This window comes from Gracilinanus agilis, chromosome 4 (assembly GCF_016433145.1).
Source record: "Gracilinanus agilis isolate LMUSP501 chromosome 4, AgileGrace, whole genome shotgun sequence".
Taxonomy (NCBI): Eukaryota; Metazoa; Chordata; class Mammalia; order Didelphimorphia; family Didelphidae; genus Gracilinanus; species Gracilinanus agilis.
Window position 1 is genome coordinate 116,164,332 of NC_058133.1, and position 21,770 is coordinate 116,186,101.

A 21,770-nucleotide genomic window follows, 5' to 3' on the forward strand; every position below is an offset into this window, starting at 1 on the left:
ACATAACATTTCTCTACATAGGAATACAGATAATTAGATCTCACTGAGGCCCTTAAAAAGGCAGATTTAAAAATTATAAGTTTTCTTTCTTTCCCCTCTGTATCTTATTTACCTTTTCAGGTTTCTCTCGATTTTTGTGGTTGGATATCAAACTTTCCATTTAGCCCTGGTCTTTTCTGTGCAAATACCTGGAATTCTTCAATTTTGTTGAATGCCCATACTTTCCCCTGGAAATATATAGTCAGTTTTGATGGTATTTGATCCGTGGTTGCAGGCCCAGCTCTCTTGCCTTTCTGAATATTGTATTCCATGCCTTGTGGTCTTTTAGCGTTGAGGCTGCCAGATCCTGTGTGATCCTGATTGGTGCTCCTTGATATTTGAATTGTTTCTTTCTGGCTCCTTGTAAGATTTTTTCTTTTGCTTGGAAACTCTTGAATTTTGCAATGATATTTCTTGGTGTTTTCCTTTCTTGATTGAATGTAGTGGGTGTTCTATGGATCCTTTCGATGTCTATGTTGCCCTCTTGTAGGACTTCAGGGCAATTTTGCTGAATTATTTCTGTTAGTATGGAGTCCAGGTTTCTATTAATTTCTGGTTTTTCTGGAAGACCGATTATTCTCAAATTGTCTCTTCTAGACAGGTTTTCTTGGTCTGTCACTCTCTCATTGAGATATTTCATGTTTCCTTCTATTTTTTCAGTCTTTTGGCTTTGTTTTATTTGTTCTTGTTGTCTTGAGAGATCATTAGTTTCTACTTGCTCAATTCTAGCCTTTAGGGATTGATTTTCGGCTATAATCTTTCGGGTTTCGGCCATAATCTTTTGGTTTTCGGCCATAATCTTCTGGTTTTCGGCCATAATCTTCTGGTATTCGGCCATAATCTTCTGGTATTCCTTTTCAATCTGGTCATTTCTGGAGTTCAATTTGCTTATCAGTTCATTTGGTTTCTGAGCCTCACTTTCCAATTGCATGATTCTACCTTTTAAACAGTTATTTTCTTGCCAGATCTCTTCCATTTTCCTCAAAATCTCAGTTTTGAACTCTTCCATAGCTTGTGAGGAGTTTTCCTTATTTGAGGAGGGTCCGGATGCTTGTTTGTTCTCCTCCTCTGTTTGCTCGGTTTTCTGGATTTTCTCTGTGTAAAAGCTGTCGAGTGTTAAAGACTTCTTTTTCTTGTTGTTATTCTTTCTGTTCTGAACTTCCTGAGGCTGAATAGCCATCATTAGCCCAGCAGCTTCTCAGATTTATCCTCGCGCTCGGTGTCTGCCCTCTGCCAGAGGTTTCTTTACAAGTCTCAGGGCGCTGCTTCCACAGTCTTATACCTGTCTGCACTGGTTCCCCACTTAGGCTTTAGTTCCTGGCTGTGTCTGCCTCCACCCACGCCTCCGCAGTGCCTGCGTTCTGCTCAGCCTGCGTTGTGCGCCCTGCGTCCTGAGCCCGCACTCAGATTTCGCCTGCTTTCTTTGGCTTAATGGGGTCCTAAGTCTTGCTGCTCTCAGGAACAGGCCCCGGAGCTGCCAGTGACTCGATGGGTGCCCCAAACTTGCTCTATTTCTTTTTAGCTGGCTTCAGAGCTCTAGATCTTGTGTGTGGAGGGGGTGGGGGTGGGGCGGTTGCTCAGCCCGCGATTTAGTGAGAGCCCTTTATAGCCTGGAAATGTCTCGATTCCACGTACCTTCCACGCTGTGCCCTGTTGTGGGGTTCCTCCGTTCGTCTGGACTTGTTTTTATGTCCCCTTGAGGAGTTTTGTGTGTTTCGGTCAGGAGAGGTTAAGAGCTGCTTCTTACTCTGCCGCCATCTTAACCCGGAACCTACTGTCTCTTTTTTTGCCCCTATTCACATGCTGCTGAATGCTGCTGGAGAAATGTTTTTTTTAAGAAGATGACTAGGTCTACTACTAATTTATATTATTTATTCTTAATAACTGCTGCACAGCAATCCTTTTACTCTTCCTTGATTGATTCCTTATTATACTCTCCACAATACCTGTTCAAAATTTTCTCTTCTTTCTTTAAGCCACCTATATGCCTTTTATAAGCGAAGGACTTTACTGAGAAAATTGAGGGCATCTGCCAGCAGCTCTCTTTTCTCGCAATATCTATACCTTGAATCCCTTCAACACTGCTACCCACTCTTTCTTACTTTGTTGCAGTCTTAGAGAAAGAGGTGGTCCTCTTTACCAAAGTCAAATGCTGTATTTGTGACCTTTATCCACTCCCATTTCCTCTAAGAGCTTGCCAATTTGGTCATCCCTTTCATTTCATCTCTAGCTATTACCTCCTTCCCCACTACCTACAAACACGCTTAAAAAATCTTCTCTTTTCTTAGGCATACTTTTAAGCCACTTATATATTTCTAGTTTTTTATCACTACTAAACTCCTAAAAAAAGTGTCTGCATTTGTTGCTTCAACTTTTGCTCACTTCTCAACTTATTCTCATACCTCTTCTCTTCTCATTCATGAATCTCCTATTGTATTCTTTGTCTCACAAAAGGTATTGATTCACTTAAATTAGATTTTGGGATTTAGTCTATGAAGTGTCAATTGAGTTTCTCTTCCCTATCCTGATTCTTTAAATTTTCCTTTAATCGTTAGCCTCTACTACCTTTTTTGTCCTGTGTTGATTTTGTCACTTCTTTTGTCACTCAGTTCAATTTTTCTTACCCCCCCTTTAAAATAGCTGCCTATGAACAGGAAAAAACTGATTTCAATATCCAATATTTTCTTATTTATTAACATTTATTATCATTTTGTTTGCAAGTTGAATATTCTGCTCATCCTTTGGGATTTTTTTAACCCTTTTTCTTCGGTGTATTGTCTCATAGGTGGAAGAGTGGTAAGGTGGGCAATGGGGGTCAAGTGTCTTGCCCAGGGTCACACAGCTGGGAAGTGGCTGAGGCCGGGTTTGAACCTAGGACCTCCTGTCTCTAGGCCTGACTCTCACTCCACTGAGCTACCCAGCTGCCCCTGGGATTTTTTTTATGAGGGAGATGGATGCCATATATATCTAAAATGTTTCTCTCTTGTTGAAGGTCTGACTTTTTTCATTTCTTATTAGGCACCCTCTCAATGAGGTCTTTGTTTCTTAGTTTGCTAAAAGAAAATTGAGGCCATTCATTGTAGTATTCCTTTGTTCCCTTTCTTACTTCACAACCAATAATATCAGTCACCATGTCTTCTGTAACACTAGTTTCTAATGAGGAAACCTGACCTTTCCCTCCTCCAAGGTCTACCCCTCACCTCTCCATCAAGCTTATAATACTTTGATCCCCTCTTTTCCTATCTTTTCAAGAAGATTCTCTCCATTATTATCCACCTTTTCTTTCTCTAATATTCATTCTTGACTTATTTCCTGGTTCCTTCCTTGATATCTACAAACATGCCTAACTCTTCCTTTTCTTTTAAAAAAATCAACAAATGCTCATTAAATCTCATTGTACTTGCTTACTGTTATTCTGTATCTTTCCTCTGTTTCTATCTCCACTCAATGCCCCTAAATCCTTTCTTCTCATAGTCTTTTTAACCCCTTTCAGTTTGGCTTGTGATGTCATCCATCAAGAGAAACTGTTCTTTCCACAATAACTAATGATGTCATAATTGCCAAACCTAATGGCCTCTTCTCAATAATTATCATTACTTATCTTTTTGTAGCATTTAGCACTGTTGATATTTCTTTTCTAGATAATTTCTCCTCTTTGGCATTTTGAAAAACGGATATATCCTGCTTTGCCTCTACTTGACTGCTTGTTCTTAGTCTCCTTTGATATTCTATGATTCATGCCGATCTCATTAACTGTAGATGAACCCTAAGGTTCTGTCATAGGACCTCTTCTCCTTTCTCTCTATACCTACTCATTTAGTAACCTCATCAGGTCCCATAGGTTCAATTATCATCTCAATACAGATGAATCATAGATTTACTTATCCAGCCAACATCTCTCCAGAGCATCAATTTTGTATCTCCAACTCCTTGTCATACATTGACAGGGGTTGACTGATGAGCATTCCAAAATCAACATATCTATAACAGAAGTCATTATATTTTTCCCACAAACCAATCTCTTTTCTAGATATATCCATCGCTGTTGAGGGTATCACCATTCTAGTAGTCACTCAGGTTCCCATCTTTGGTGTCATCCTTTCCTCCTCAGTCTCACTATGGACAAAGTACATCTCTAATTACCCTTTGTCTCTTACTTCATCTCTTCCCCATTCATTCCTCTCCTCACCATGATCTCTAACTCACTTCACAAAATCTAATAGTTGCCAAATTCTTTCCCCCATACTATCTTTCACATGCTCCCTTTTCCATTCACAGAATCACATGAGTTCAAGTTCTCTCCAACACTTAGCTGAACTCTTGTACTAGCTTCTATTTGGTCTTCCTACACCTAGCTGGTAGTTACTAGTCCATCCTTCACATAGCTGTTAAATTGTAGTTCAAATCATGCTATCTCCCTTTTCCCCAGTCCCACCCCACCTCTCACTCAATAAGCTCCAGAATGAAATAAAAAAATTAAAAAGTACCCATATCTTCTGTCTTAGAGTCATTTCTAAGCATCTGTTCCAAGGCAGAAGACTGGTAAGGGCTAGGAAATTGGGGTTAAGTGACTTATGCAGAGACACACAATGAGGAAATGTCTGAGGTCAGATTTGAACCCAAACTTCCTGCCTCTAAGTCTGGCTCTCTGAGCTACCTAGTTGTCCCATAAACTCTTTGGCATGTAAAGCTCTCCATAACTAGGACCATTCTTACCTTTCAAAATTTCTTCTTCATTACTCCTTTCCATGATCTAGTCATGCTGGTTTACTCACTATTTTTCACACATATCATGTCATTGTCCCTTTGTTCCCTTTTTCTGGAATATATTTTCTCCTCACATCTATTTCTTTGAGTCTTTGGCTTCCTTTAAGATTGAACTCTAGTGTATCTTTCTGCATGAAACTTTCCCTTATCCTCCAATATGCTTGTGCAGTCCCTCTCAAAACCACTGTATTCATTTTGTAAATATAGGGTGTCCCAATAGACTTAGTGCTATTTTAAATGTAATGCCTTAAAATGGCACTAAAATTTTTGGGACACCTGTATATATGTGCGTGTATATATATACATGTATATATATACACGCACACATATATATGTATGTATGTATATATATACATATATATTATGCACATATATTGTTTACACCATTGAAATGTCTTTCCAAAGGGAAGGAATTGTTTCACTTTTGCAGAAAAACTCAGAACTTAGTTCAATGCCTGAAACATTTTAAGTATTTAGTAATGTTTGTTTACTGATTGATTGATACATTTGGGATTTCAACTTGAGATACTGTACTTTTTTTAAATTTAATATTTCATTTTCTTCTTTATTTCTTGTGACCATGGAGTAATCCTTAAGATTCATATTTAGTGTTTCTTCATAGTTGAAGGTATTTCCCATGGCTGATTGCAAGATTAACTGTTTGTTTTCGAAACTTAAAATTTAACCACTATGTGCCTTGGAGATTTGTGCATGGGCTTTTAATCTCTAGAAGCAATATGTGGATTTGATTAACTGATGCTTTGTTGTTTTCATTTAAAAGTTCCAGGCAATTTATTTGTATTATTTCCTGCTCTATGCTATTCAGGTTTTATTTGTCATATTCTTCTGAGAGATCTATAATTCTTAAGTTATCTCTATGCATACAGTCTTCAAGTTCAGTTCTTTGACTTTTATAGAATTTATTTTTTTAATGTTTTTGCCTTTTTCTTCCTTTCTGCCAGATTTTCTTTCAGTTCTTTATTCTTGTGTTTCAAATGTGTAATTATCTTTCAGAGACTTTCTTTTGGAGAGATTCTCTACTATGTCTTCTAATTATGTTATCCTCCTGCTTGTCTTTTAAAATTGTACATTGAGCCTATGATTTTGGCCCGATTTTGTTTAGAATATTTTATTTGAAAAGTTTTATTTTTCATTTAAACTATTCTGCAGTTTCTTCTTGCTCTAGAGTATTGTGAGCTTCTTCTTTTCACTGGGAGATTTTGATTTACTTCTTTCATTGTATAGAGCCTGTTTGTTGTTTTCTGTCCTTTCTGCATATTTACTTAAGTTTTTAAAAACAATTTTTGTTCACATATTTTCTTGTGACCTAAGTTTTTTTAAAGCCCTTACCCTCCATCTTAGAATCAATACGATGTATTGGTTCTAAGCCAGAGCTGCTGTATATAGGCAATGGGGGTTAAGTGACTTGCCCAGGGTTATAAAGCCAGAAAGTGCATCTGAGTTCAAATTTGAACCCAAGACTTCCCATCTCTAGGCTTGGCTCTTAATCCACTGAGTCAGCTAGCTGCCCCTATGACGTAGGTTTTGTGTGGAGTGAGAAATTAGTGTGTTATTCTCAAATATATTAGCAATATTAATATCTCTAAAATGTATATGCCTAGGACCCTAGAAAGGGTTAGTGGAGCTGGTCTCTCTGAGACAGCATCCCTTGTAGGATAGGATTGCTCCACCTCACTCAGAATACTCTTAATTAGCTTTGGTATGAGTGAAACAGAAACAACTTATGTCTTTGTGCAATTTGCATGGGGAGAGGTGCCTGCCCAGTAGACCAGGTGGACAGAAGGCTCTGCAAGGCACTCCTAATCAGCCTTGATCCTGAAGCCCTGATTCTGACCCTGAACCATTAGCTAGGGGAGGTGAATTTGGAGGATACCTCCTTCAGGAATTTACCCAGGTGATTGTGTCAGGATGATGTCGTTTAGCCTGAGGGTTGTATTTTTCTATAAAGAAGGAGTGTTTTTTTTAATTTGGGGCTCTTTTGCTTTTGGGGTTTTCTTGGCTTTTTGTTTTTCTGCCTTTGGAACTTTTTATTTTGGGGTTGCACTTTTCTCTCAATCAAACATTTCATTTGAAAAGGCTTCCTTGTTTTCTTGAATAGTGGCTAAAGAGGGTAAACATTGGAATTTTTAAAGTCCCCTCAATTTCCACCCCATGCAGTTTTTACTTGGGCTACTCCTTCTTTACTTATTCTTGAACCTTTCCCACTTTATTTTTTGGTGCTTAAATTTGTCTCTTTTACCACTCTTTTGGTTCTACTCAATTCCACTACTGCTCAGATTCTCTAGAGACTGGATGTATCTTCATTCTCTTCACATTTAGGGATTTATATTACTCAGATCCTTGCACAGAAGAAACTCTGGGAAGAGAAGTCTAGCCCCAATGGGTTTTTAGACAGTCACTTTTCCATCACTTTGAGCTCTTTTTCCACTAGCCAACAATGGTCAGCATTTTGCAGTACTTATGTCTTCACTCCCCTCTTTTCCCCCCAACCCTCACATATTCATGTTCTTTTTCTTCTTTTCTTTCATATATATTTTTGCATATTGTCAAGACATTCATGATGATCTCTTGCAAAACTGGGTAGGTAAGCTGAGTCCTTACCTTTATGACTGGGAACCTATATGCTCATCTCTTGTCCCAAGGGTCCCAGTTACTGGTCTCTTTATGACCAAGCTTCTTACCTCGACTTTCAAAGCTCCTACATTAACACCTTTGTACTCCTTGGTCTCCTTATTGTTCTCCCCTCACTAACTGGCTTTCTGGCCCTTTCATGGCTTGGGTTTGTAAGGTAGGAGTGCAATGTAACCTGGAAGTCCATGCCAATGCAGTGTCATTGTAAGCAGCAGGACCTAGGGGAGGATATGTGAAACAAAGGATATTGGAAATGTATTTTCTGGCCCACATTTGTGATATGGGCAGTTACATTGCTGCAGGGAGTGCTTATTGGCAGGTATAGTGTAGGAAACTTCCAATATTATGCAAGTAAGTAGGGTGGAAACTACCTTCGCTAATACAGATCCTGTTAGAATATACAGTCTTGGAGATTCTACTGTGCCAATAAGAGTTTAAATAACGTGCACATGGTTACATAACTAATGTGTAATCAGAGGCAGGACTTGGACCCCCATATTCTTGAAGAAGCTAGCTCTCTCTCTCTCATACCATTATGCCTCTTAGGGAATTTTGTAGACATGTCATTCCTGATGCTACAGTGATGGGAAGTAAAATTTGTTGAATGTTGGCCATGTTTTCAGCAATATGTTGTGGACAACAGGAACAAGAGATGCTATCTCTTCTGTCAAGTAGCATCTAACACAAAAACACATATAAAATAACCTTATAATAAGCTCTTAAAAAAGGAATATGAAGATGTGCACAGTTTTGCACAAATAGCACATTTCTAATTGACTTCTACTTTAGATCTGGGAGATAGAGTCTAATCTTGGAAAGGTACCAAAAGAATTGAATGTTGTAGGTGGGAAGGGTTGTGAATTGGAAGAGAAGAGGAGAGTGGTCTAATTAAGAAAAATGGCCTGTGGATTTCTGGGAAAATGGAAAAGTCAGAAGTTTACTAGGATCAGCTCTTGGTCCAATCACATAAATTAACCAAAATGCTTAAAGCCTAGCAATAGTAGTAGGAGTAGGAAAAGGAAAAGAGCTTATTACAAGGTTATCTTTAAAGAAAAAATAATTGAGGAGAACCTGGGTTCAAATATGGTCTCAGATATTTCCTAACTATGTGACCCTGGGTAAACCACTTAACCCCCTTTACCTAGTCCTTACCCTTCTGAGTTGTTACTAAGACAGAATGTAAGGGTTAAAAAAAGAAAAAAATAATTGAGTTTTTTTTGGGGGGAAAGGAATAGGGCTTAATGATATTTATAAAACTAGGTTAAGAACAGAATCTATCTGAAATATTATGAAAATAATAGACACACTCACTTGGCTTAACTCCTTCATCCTGGATTGTATTGGGAGAAAATCATAGTCTCTTTCCCCTTTAAGGTGGTTTTTCTCCCTCCTTTCTTCTCTAGTGTCTTCTCCAAGTCTCATCTATTTATATATTTGAACATAAAGATTAACCATATTTTACTCAGAGTGTATATGTATATATGTTTATATTTCTTTTATGTGGCATTCGAGAATATTGTTAAGATGTTCATGACAATTTCTGTGTACACACACATGATTATATGTATGCAATATATTATAGATGTACTTATGTGCACATATACACATGTCTATATATAAGAAATATGCTTTAAATTGTAAGCTATGTCAACAGCACAGCCAGAGATTATTAGAGAATCCTTTTTCTAGTGGTGTGACCTTGGGCAAGTCACTTGAGCACAACTGCCTAGCCCTTACCATTCTTCTGCTGATACTTGCTATTGATTTTAGGTCAAAAGGTAAAGATTTTTAAAAGAGAGAAAATCCTTCTTAAACTTTCTCCCCACAACCCTTGTTCTATCCTTTTTCTCTAAAGTGTCTTCATAAACAGATCACTTTATGCTCTAAGTAGACCAGTTTTATTAAAAGAATACAGAAATCATAAACACACATGTGACTGCAGAGAGAATCATGCTTCCTTTTCTAGAATCCTATCTTTTCTGTAATCTTTCTTTATTTTTAACTGTTCCATTCTTAGTTACTGTTACTCATAGAATAGACTTAGTTTTTAGCTGTAGCTAATGGATTTAAGCTGCCATCAAATGAATGATGAAAGAATGAGAAATCCCAGTTTTAATCTATGAACATTTTCTTGTTCTTCTACCCACCCTTCTATCCCTTCTATCTGCTCAGCACAGCTTGGGTATGATTAGGATCATTGCTAACATATGAATGTTCACAGTTCACAATCTGTACTGTGCTGAGAGAATGGAATAGATAGGAATATGGTTTGGGGGCAGACTCGAAATGTTCTTCTGATTAAAAAAAAAGGCCTTTAGTAGGAATTGAAATTTGAATAACTTAGCTCTTCTACTGGCTCAGTTTAGGCTCATTCAGTTTATTAATCCATATAGACTTTATTTCATCAGTGTCATAATAAACAACATTTTTTTTCATCTGGGTCCAGAAAAGGAGGGGATGATATCTGAGTTGCTGCAGCCTGGGGGAAGGGGAAAAATATGTCTTAGGATAGTTTGTGGTTGGTACCCTGCAGAAAGTCTGATCTCAGAAATGAAGACATGGAGAGGGAAACATGCATAAGAAGTGCTGTCAATGCCATCTGAATTCCCCACCTTGGGGTAAAACTACAGTTACCTTACCTTAGTTATAGCTCAGACCTGAGAAATTATGTTTCTGAAATGTTTCATGTAAACTGAAATTTTGTAAATAGATATCCATTTGCCCTCACTTAAATGATCTTTTCAATGAAATTTATCTTCACTTCAGTTTGACCTTAAATTAACAAAAGTTACTTCTACTCAACTTTTCTTGCTCTTGCAATATATATATATATACACACACACACTCTTCAGCACTCACAAAGGCAAATGTACACAAAATGCCAACAATTTCAAGAGATACAGAGGTAAATCCTTCTGTTATGCCCTTGTGTTTATCTCACTGGACTTCCTCTAAGGATTTATAACCTGGGAACCCCAAACTTATTTTAAAAAATATTTTGATGACTACAAAAATAGTTTTCTCTGTGATCTTGCATATCTTATTTTTTGTATTTAAAATATTAGTCTAAGAAAGGGTCCATAAGTTTTATCAGATTGCCTAAGGGGGACTATCACACACAGAAAAGTTAAGAACCTTTGGACTCCCTGGGACATCCATTTAAATTTAATTTAATTTTTCTAATTACATTTTATGAATTTTTTTCCTAAAAATATTTTGAGAACTAAACATATATTTTCTTCATTGTGACCAGCCATCTATTTTCCAGGCTGATAACTTATCAGAAAGAGTACTAAATGTGGGATCAAGGAAGACCTTAGTTCAAAGCTAACCTTAGATACTTACTAGCTCTGTATCTCTGGACAAGTCTCTAGTCACATAACCTCTTTCTGACTCAATTTCCTCAACTGCAAAATGATGTCCTTAATAGAACTTACCTCACAGAGCTGTTGTAAGGATTAGATGAGATATTTGTAAAACATTTAGTTTTAACACAATGCCAGGAACACAGAAGACACTTAATAATTGGCTGTTCCCTTCTCTTTTCATTTGTCCTATTAGTCATCATGAAGTGGACTTCTTATTGACAATGCGTGTCCTTTTCTGTTTCTTGCAGGTATTTTGATGTTGGCCTTCATAAATTCCTAATCCGGTAAGATGTTAATTTTACCTATAAACTAGTGCATGTATTTACAACAGTTTGCAATGTTTGTCCTCTTGGCTAAACATTTTTTTTTATTTATTTATTTATTTAAATTTTTATTTTGAATATTTTCTCCTAGTTACATATTTCCTATTCTTTCCCTTTCCCCCAAACCCCCCTAACATCCTTTAGTCAACACACAATTCCACTGGGTTTTACATGTATCATTGATTGAGACCTAATTCCATATTATCGATAGTTGGACTAGAGTTATCATTTAGTGTCTATATCCCCAATAATATCCCCAACATCCCATGTGTTCAAGCAGTTGTTTTTCTTCTGTGTTTCTACTCCCACAGTTCTTCCTCTGAGTGTGGCTAGTTTTCTTTCTCATAAGTCCCTCAACCTTGCTCTGGATGCTTGCATTGCTGCTAGTAGAGAAGTCCGTTATGTTCGATTGTACCACAGTGTATCAGTCTATGTGTACAATGTTCTCTTGGATCTGCTTCTTTCACTATGGATCAGTTGCCGGAGGTCATTCCAGTTCACATGGAATTCCTCCATTTCTTTATTCCTTTGATCACAATAGTATTCCATCACCAATAGATACCACAATTTGTTCAGCCATTCCCCAATGGAAGGACGTTCTCTCATTTTCCAGTTTTTTTTTTTTTTGCCACCATAAAGAGCGCGGCTATAAATATTTTTGTACAAGTCTTTTTCCTTATTATTGATTTGGGCCATAATCCAAGTAGTGCTATTGCTGGATCAAAAGGCAAATAATCTTTTAAAGCCCTTTGAGCATAGTTCCAAATTGCCATGCAGAATTGTCTGATCAGTTCACAACTCCACCAGCAATGCATTAATGTCCCAATTTTGCCACACCACCTCCAACATTCATTACTCTCCCTTGCTGTCATTTTAGCCAATCTGCTAGGTGTGAGGTGTTGCTTTAGAGTTGTTTTGATATGCATTTCTCTAATTATTACAGATTTAGAACACTTTCTCATGTGCTTATTGATAGTTTTGATTTCTTTATCTGAGAATCTCCTATTCATGTCCCTTGTCCATTTATCGATGGGGGGATGGCTTGATTTTTTGTACAATTGATTTAGCTCCTTGTATATTGGAGTGATTAGACCTTTATCTTAGTTTTTTGTTTTAAAGGTTTTTTCCCAATTTGTTGTTTCCCTTCTAATTCTGGTAGCATTGGTTTTGTCTATACCCAACCTTTTTAGTTTAATGTAGTCAAATTATTTATTTTAAATTTTTTCTAACTAAATAATTATTTATTTTAATTTTTTTCTAACTTTTGCTTGGTTTTAAAATCTTTCCCTTCCCATAGATCTGGCAAGTATACTATTCTGTGCTCACCCAATTTACCTATAGTTTCCTCTTTTATATTCAAGTCATTCACTCATTCTGAGTTTATCTTGGTATAGGGTGTGAGACGATGATCTAGGCCCAATCTCTCCCATAATGTTTTCTGATTTTCCCAGCAGATTTGTCAAATAGCAGGTTTTTGTCCCAAAAGCTGGGTTCTTTGGGATTATTGAAAACTGTCTTGCTGAGGTCACTTACTCATAGTCTATTCCACTGATCCTCCTTTCTGCTTCTTTGCCAGTATCATATTGTTTTGATGACTACTGCTTTGTAGTACAGTTTAAGATCTGGTAATGCTAGGCCACCTTCCTTCATATTTTTTTTTCATTATTTCCCTTTATATTCTTGGTCTTTTGTTCTTCCAAGTGAACTTTATTATGGTTTTTTTCTAATTCAGTAAAAAAGTTTTTTGATAATTTGATAGGTATAGCACTAAATAATTAAATTAATTTGGGTAGGATGGCCATTTATATTATATTAGCTTGTCCTACCCATGAGCAGTCAATGTTTTTCCAATTGTTTAGATCTAGTTTTAATTGTGTGGAAAGGGTTTCATAGTTGTGTTCGTATAATTCCTGTGTTTTTCTTGGCAGATAGATTCCTAAGTATTTTATATTGTCTAGAGTGATTTTAAATGGAATTTCTCTTTCTAACTCTTCCTGCTGTGATGTGTTGGAAATATATAGAAATGCTGATAATTTATGTGTGTTTATTTTGTATCCTGCAACTTCGTTAAAGTTTTTAGTTGAATCTCTAGGATTTTTTAAGTAGACCATCATATCATCTGCAAAGAGTGATAGTTTGGTCTCCTCATTACCTATTTTAATACCTTCAATTCGTAAAAGGGGAAAACTAGATATTTAATGTGTGGTCGCTGATTAACTTGATTTCAAAATAAAATAGACCCAAGTCAGGTTGACTATTATGGTAGTTTATTTACAATTAGGAAGGTTGAAGATAGGGAAGTTGAGAGAGAGAAACTCTGGCCTGGACCAGAGGCCTGAACCAGGTAGGAATTTAGGGAGGCCTCTTCAAGGCTAGAGCTTCTGGGAAACTCCAAGGGAAGAGAAAGAGAATCAGTCTAACTTACCCACGTGACAATTCAAAGGGAAACAGTCTGAGGTCCCACCAGAGATCCTTCAACACCAAGTTCAAAGCTTCAATTGCCTCCATAGAAAGTTACCATCATATTTAAAAGATAGAGTCTTTTGTCACTTCCTGCATCCACCTCCAATTTCAAGTGGACAAATGACATCTTCAACATTATTTTGGACTGCTCAAAGGGCATGCCCTTGTTTTTGATTTGTTACTTACTATCATATGTGGGTAACAGACCTTCCCCTCCCCACTTAATTCTAAGTTGGGTGGGGTGACATCATTCCTGGTGGCTAGATGGACAAATGAATGAGGTAAGCTAATTCCATTCACACAAATTTCTTTTTCTTCTCTGATTGTTATTGCTAGTGTTTCCAGAACAATGTTAAATAATAGAGGTGACAATGGGCATCCTTGTTTCACTCCTAATCTTATTGGGAAGACTGCTAATTTATCCCCATTGCAGATTGTGTTTGTTGTTGGTTTTAGATATATTCCATTTATTATTTTTAGGAAAGGCCCTTCTATTCTTAAACTTTCTAGTGTTTTCAGTAGGAATGGGTGTTATATTTTGTCAAAAGCTTTTTCAGCATCTATGGAGATAATCATGTGGTTTTTGTTGGTTTGCTTGTTGATATGGTCAATTATGTGGATGGTTTTCCTTATGTTGAACTATCCTTGCATTTCTGGTATAAATCCCACCTGATCATAATGAATAACCCTCTTCTTGATCACCTGCTAGAGTCTTTTTGCTAGTATTCTATTTAAGATTTTTGCATCTATGTTCATTAGGGAGATTGGTCTGTAGTTTTCTTTCTCTGTTTTTGATCTACCTGGCTTTGGAATCAGTACCATATTTGTGTCATAGAAGGAGTTTGGTAGAACTCCTTCTTTGCTTTTTAGGTCAAATAGTTTGTATAGTATTGGGATTAGTTGTTCTTTGAAGGTTTGATAGAATTCACTTGTGAATCCATCTAGTCCTGGGGACTTTTTCTTAGGGAGTACTTTGATGGCTTGTTCAATTTCTTTTTCTGATATGGGATTATTTAAGTATTCTATTTCTTCTACTGTTAATTTAGGCAATTTATATTTTTGTAAATATTCATCCATATCACCTAGATTGCTATATTTAATGCCATATAATTGGGCAAAATAGTTTTTAATGATTGCCTTGATTTCCTCTTCATTAGAGGTGAGGTCACCCTTTTCATCTTTGATACTGGTAATTTGGTTTTCTTCTTTCCTTTTTTAATTAGATTGACCAGTACATTGTCAATTTTATTTGTTTTTTTCAAAGTACCAGCTTCTATTCTTATTTATTAATTCAATAGTTCATTTACTTTCAATTTTATTGATTTCTCCTTTGATTTTTATAATCTCTAATTTCGTCTTTGATGGGGTATTTTTAATTTGTTCCCTTTTTAGTTTTTAGATTTGCATGACCAGTTCATTGATCTTTGCCTTCTCTAATTTGTTATTATATGCACTCAAGGATATAAATTTCCCCCTGAGTAGTGCTTTAACTGCATCCTACAGATTTTGGTAGCATGTCTCATCATTGTCATTCTCTTCAATGAAATTATTAATTGTTTCTATGATTTCTTCTTTAACTATCTGATTTTGGAGAATCATATTATTTATTTTCCAATTAGTTTTTGGTTTGCCTGTCCATTTGCCCTTACTGATTATTATTTTTATTGCATTATGATCTGAAAAGGTTACATTTATTATTTCTACTCTTTTGCATTTGTTTGCAATGTTTCTATGCCCTATTACATGGTCAATCTTTGTGAATGTACCATGTGCAGCTGAAAAGAAGGTGTATTCCTTTTTGTCCCTATTTATTTTTCTCCACATATCAATTAAATCTAATTTTTCTAGGACTTCATTCACCTCTCTTACCTCTTTCTTATTAATTTTTTTGTTTGATTTATCTAGATCTGAAAGAGGAATATTTAGATCTCCCACTAGTATGGTTTTACTACCTATTTCCTCCTTGAGCTCTGCCAGTTTCTCCTTTATGAATTTGGATGCTATGCCACTTGTGGCATACATGTTGAGTACTATTATTTCCTCATTATCTATACTGCCTTTTATCAGTATATAATTACTTTCCCTATCTCTTTTAATCAGATCTATTTTTACTTTGGCTTTATTAGAAATCATGATTGCCATTCCTGCCACCTTTTTCTCAGTGGAAGCCCAAAAGATTTTACTCCAGCCATTGACCTTAACCCTGTGTATGTCCACCTGCCTCATGTGTGTTTCTTGTAGACAACATATGGTAGGATTTTATTTTCTAATCCACTCTCCTATTTGCTTGTGTTTTATAAGGGAATTCATCCCATTCACATTCAAGGTTATAATTTTTAGCAGTGTATCCCCTAACATTTTGGTATCCTCTCCTAGTTCTACCCCTTCTTCTTATAGTATTTCCTTTTAAACCAGTGGTTTGTTTTAAATTAATCCCCCTTGGCCCCTCCCTTGATTTACGACCCTTTCCACCCCCTCCCTTCCCCTCTCATTATTTTTTAAGGTCTAATGGATTCCCTTCCCACTCTCTTCCCCTTCCTTTAAGAACTCCCCACCCCACTGCCCTCCTTGGTTCATCCCTTCTGACTTTATCCATAGGGTTAGATAGAATTTGATATCCTAATGGATCTAGCTACTCTTCCTTCTCAGGATTAATTCTGCTAAGAATAAGGTTTAAGTATTTCCTTTTTTGCTCTTTTCTTATCCTTCTTACGATAGAATTCCTCCACTCCCCTTCCCATGCCCTCTTTGTGTGATATAGATTGTCCTATTTTTCTTATTCCTTCAAGTTACTCTTGGTGTCATCTTCTATGCCCCCACACACACTTTCCCCTCCATATCATCTTAGACCATTTAGTATACCAACCTCTCCTAATTACTAATTCTTTTAATTACTATAATAGTGAGTACAATTTTTTTGAATTACACATAATATTTCTCCATATTGAAATACAAATAATTTGATCTTATTGAAGCCCTTGAAGAAGATAATTTAAAGATAAGGGTTCTTTCTTTCCCCTCTCTTTTTTATTTACCTTTTCATGTTTCTCTTCATTCTTGTGGTTGGATATCAAACTTTCCATTTAGTCCTGGTCTTTTCTTTGCAAATGCTTGGAAATCTTCTATCTTGTTGAATGCCCATACTTTCCCCTGGAAGTATATAGTCAGTTTTGATGGGTAGGTGATCCTTGTTTGTAGACCCAATTCTCTTGCCTTTCTGAATATCATGTTCCAATCCTTGGGGTCTTGTAGTGTGGAGGCTGCCAGGTCCTATGTAATCCTGATTGATGTTCCTTAATATCTGAATTGACTCTTTCTGGCTTCTTGTAATATTTTCTCCTTAACTTGGAAGCTTTTGAATTTGGCTATTACATTCCTGGAGTTTGTCTTCTGAGGATTTAATGTAGAGGGTGATCTATGGATCATTTCAATGTTTATTTTGCTCTCTCATTTGAGGACATCAGGGAAGTTTTGTTGAATAATTTCTTTTAATATATTATCTAGGTTTCTATGTGTATCTGATTTTTCTGGAAGACCAATAATTCTCAGGTTGTCTCTTCTAGACCTCTTTCCTTGGTCTATTAACTTCTCATTGAGATATTTCATATTTCCTTCTATTTTGTCAGTCTTTTGACTTTGCTTTATTAATTCTTGTTGTCTTGTGAGGTCATTGGGTTCTAATTGCTAAATTCTAGCCTTTAGAGACTGGTGTTCGGCTATAATATTTTGGTTTTCCTTTTAAATCTGGTCTATCTGGCTTTTCAAGGCTTCCATCTGGTCATTTCTGGTCTTCAATTTGCTTATCAATTCATTTGATTTCTGAGCCTTACTTTCCATTTGCGAAATTCTGCCTTTTAAACTGTTATTTTCTTGCCAGATCTCTTCCACCTTTCTCATGATCTCAGATTTGAATTCTTCAAGATCTTGTGACCCATTTTTCTTTTTTTCTGAAGGTTTGGATGTCTTTAACTTGTTTTTCCTTCTCTGTTTTCTGTTTTTTTTTCTGTGCAGAAGTTATCAAGTCTTAGAATTCTTTCTTGGTCTATTTGTTTATTTCTTGGGCCTTGCTTGGCATCATTATGCTTTATCCTCCAGAAATCTGAGTAAGGCAATCTGATTCTCTTTGTATGGAGTTATGGAGCAGTTTTTGCCTGAGGCTACTTTGTGAGTCTCCTGGCTTCTCCGAGGACCCTCCTGGAGTCTCTGGTCTAGCTGTTTTTAGTGGCAAGCCTCTGTGTTCCTAGCCAGCTGCCCAGAGCCCAGAACTTGGCCCATGCTTGCTCCTCCATCTGAGGTTTTCCCCTGAGTCTGAGAACACTGCAAGCTGATGCTGCCTCTCTCAGCCCCACTCCCATGTCCAAGGTCTGAATTCTTCAGCCTCCTGTGCTCTCAAGGGCAAGCTTCTAGTGGTGCCAATTAGCTACCAAGGAGCTAAATTTTGTGCCCCAGCTTGCTCTACCTCTGGAGTGCAGCCTCTGACTCTGATACGGTGGGTGTGGTTTGGGAGGGTTGATCCACCCGAGTTTTGATGGGAGCTTTTCCCCCCCTTATAGAGTGGAAGTGTCCAGATTCCATGTACCTTCAATACTGCACCCTATTGTGGGGTCCTTTCTTTCATCTGGATTTGGTTTTATGTCCTTTGAAGGTACGCTATATCAGTTGTTAAGGTGAGAACTTACTCTGCAACCATCTTAACCCAGATGTCTTGGCTAAACATTTTGAAGGAATACCAATAGTACTTTTTTCAGAAAAATAAATAGAACTAGTCCTTCTGTGGCTCAGAGAATTTTTTCTACCATTAGTTTTTCACGAAAGACTTTTTAAAAGAGGTACTAATACCTTAGGTTATCATTCTGCACAAATATCATCTATTAATATTCTTATTTATAAGCTATTTTTATAGATGTTACAATAGTTGGTTGAGAGTGAAAAATTCTATCAGCTTGGGCTCAGACACCAAGCAATTAGTTTTAACATTTTTTGTCCACATTGTATTGAATGATGTTTTAATGAAATCAACAGATAGTTTTGGTGTCATGCAGACAGATACAATTTTGAAATTAAAAAATTGTATTTTTGAAAGACGTCCCATGGTGTAGTTATAGTGCTGTCAGACTTATAGCCTGCACGTCATATGTAGCACCAAACACTCCTTAGAGCTGTCTAAATAGAATAAAATATATTTGAGGTCTGGGTTCAGATTTTATGTCAGACACTTCCTAGCTGTGTGACCCTGGGTAAGTTGGTTAACCCCTGTTATTGAGCCCTTAGTGCTCTTCCACATTGGAACCAATGTACAATATTTATTTCAAGACAAAATGTAAGGATTTTTGAAAAACGTAATTGTGAAATATTTAACAAAATGACTAAAAATGCAATAGAACATAGTAATGGCAGTTTGTGATTTTAAAAGTTAATATGTAGTAGCAGGAATCTCCTCTATTTCAGTTCAACACCATTGGCTATAGCAGATAGAAAGCTGTGTGTGAGATTGTTGAAAGCTATCCCACAGTTTCAGGAATCTGATAAGGAAGGTTTAGGTGAGAAAGAAGCTGAAGACTGACTGTCTGTCTGTCAGCTTATGGTTGCTGCTCCTGACAGGGAGCATGGAGTTTATTTATATAGATTTCAAGACTCATTTCACCCAAAGAACACCAAGAAGCTTCGCAGTTGTACAGAAATTACAAATTAGGTCATGTCAAAGTACAAAAGAACCTCAGTGGCTTCAAAGTAAAGATAAACCCGGAATAGAACAAGGTCCAAGGCTGAATTTTAGCTGCCTTATTATCAAGAAGCTAATTCTGGGAATAGTTAAAGATATCCTTATAAACTGAATCTTATATTTTTCTTTGGAGGAAAGCACCTGCTTGGATAAAGTCTTGTCTAACTTTGTCAAATTGTTACCTTGACTGTCTAGAAACAGTTTTGAGCCCAGGCAGCTTAATTTTCTGCATTTCTGTGTTAGAGAGAAACTGTTAACCTCTTAATTGCTGGTTACTCAGAGGCATTTTATAATACTTGAGGCTGTCCTCAAAACTAAATTGATATGTTTTCAATAAAGAAGAACCATTGAGAGGGGTTCAGCTTTTTATCTCAGATACCCCATCCATCACCTGACCTGATCCTTTCAGGTCGAAGGGAATCAATGTATAACCCTGTAAACTACATCAACTTTGATGGGATCCTGATAAAAAGATCTATTATACACCCTATTTCTCTCAGTGGCCTTCCACATGAGATTAGGAAGATTAGCCTTTGAAACAGGACAGGCAAATGACCCTGGGCTGGTCACTCAGGTGCTGGCTAATCTGTGTAGGGAGAGTGAATTTTCTCACCTGGGAGTTCTTTATAGAAATGAAATCATATGCCCAGACCCAATTCTTATCTCTACATGTTTGAAAAAGACTGAGGTGATTTGATCAAGGATGGTTTATGGGAAGACCAAAGACCTGATATGAATAAATTAGAGAAATGATTTTAGTTAATAAAAGACTAGGTAAGAGCAAGATTACCCAGCTTCTCTAGATCTATAAAGTTGCTACTTTCTGCCAGTATCAGTTACTGTAAATGTTTAATAAATAGTGCCTAAGTTAAGATGCATGAAAATTATTCATTAAATAGTGCTTTGAAGGCTGGAATCTCAGCTAAAGAAGTGTATGCAGCAGCTAATAAAAATAAATTGAATTGTGGTTTAGGTTGCATGTAGTAGTCACTCAGATGTCTCTTCTAGGGTCTTAGTCATTCATTTAATTAAGTAGATCTCTAAAGGAATGTACATCATTAATATTATCTAAGAACATTTATTTAGTTCTTAATTGATTGCCATCCTGTCCAGAGTACTCTTCAGAGAAAAACTACATGATGCACACTCACACTTATAATCAAGATCATCCACTTCAACAAATATTGATTAAGTGTCTCTCATGGATAATCCACAGTTACCTTAGCCCCTTCATGGTAGCCTTGTATTCGGTTTGCATATATGTTGTACAGTTTATAGTTGCTCTCTCTTGCAATAGAATTTAAGGCCCTTGAAGTCAAAAAAGCTGTTTTCCTTTTGTCTTTGTAATTCCTTGCACTAATTCCAATGGTTGGCATGGAATAGGTGCCTAATATTTATGCCAGGCCTGAAGTCAGGAAGACTTATCTTCCTAAATTCAAATTTAACTTCAAACACTTACTAGATTTGTACCTTTGGGCAGGTCACTTAATCCTATTTGCCTCAGTTTTCTCATCTGTAAAATGAGCTGGATAAGGAAATGGCAAGCTACTCCAGTATCTGCTAAGAAAACACCAAATGGGATCATGAATTACTAATAGGACACGATTAAAACAACTGAACATATGCTTGTTAATTGATTGTGAAATAAAATGAAACAATCCCTGTCCTCAAAGAGTTTCCAGTCTACTAGAGAATCAAAATTAGAAAATACATATTAAAACAGGATATTCCGGGTTAAGATGGCAGCAGAGTAAAAAGTAGCTGCTTAACCTCTCCTAAAATACACATATAGGACTCCTCAAGAGGACATAAAACAAATCCAGATGAATGAAGGGACCCCACAACAGGGCGCAGCACTGAAGGTATATGAGATCGGGGCATTTCCATGCTATAAGGGGGTGAAATAACTCACTAAAATGCGAGGTTAGCAACCACCTCCCCCACACACACAACCTACAGGGCCAAAGCCAGTGCACAAGAGTTAGAGCAAGTTTGGGGCATCCATTAAGTCCTTGGCAGCTACCTGGGATCACAAGGGCCTGCTCCTGAGAGCAGCAAGACTTAAGACCCCAAGAGGGTAAAGAATGTATGGACTTTGAACACAGACCTTGAGTGCAGGCATGGACACAGGTGCAGACTCGGATCCTGAGCTCAGGCACAGACCTTGTGTGGGGACCCAGTGCAGAGGGGTGCATGACTGTGGAAACAGCTCCCTGAGCCTTTTAAAGGAGCTTTGGACAGAGGAACAAGCAAGCGGACCACCAGGAGGCTTGACCCTGAGAACAATTAGACTTGAGACCTCAGGAGCCTAAAGAGAGCAGATAGAACCTGGGTGTGAGGATAAAGTTGGGAGGGTGCTGGGCTAACAATGGCAAGCCAGACACAAGAACTCGCAGAAGAGAAAGATCAAGAAGAAATCTTTAACACTCAACAACT

The 21,770-nt window shown here is 37.0% G+C and overlaps 1 protein-coding gene across 3 annotated transcripts in view; it reads left to right on the forward strand.

Annotated features, from left to right (window-relative positions):
* The window catches only part of HHAT (hedgehog acyltransferase), a 601,381-nt gene that overhangs the window by 284,420 nt on the left and 295,191 nt on the right, over positions 1–21,770 (forward strand). For all 3 annotated transcript variants that reach the window (XM_044672463.1, XM_044672465.1, XM_044672466.1), the window contains one exon: positions 11,075–11,110. In XM_044672463.1, the coding sequence (XP_044528398.1) occupies positions 11,075–11,110 (36 nt within the window). The remainder of the gene's footprint in view (positions 1–11,074; positions 11,111–21,770) is intronic.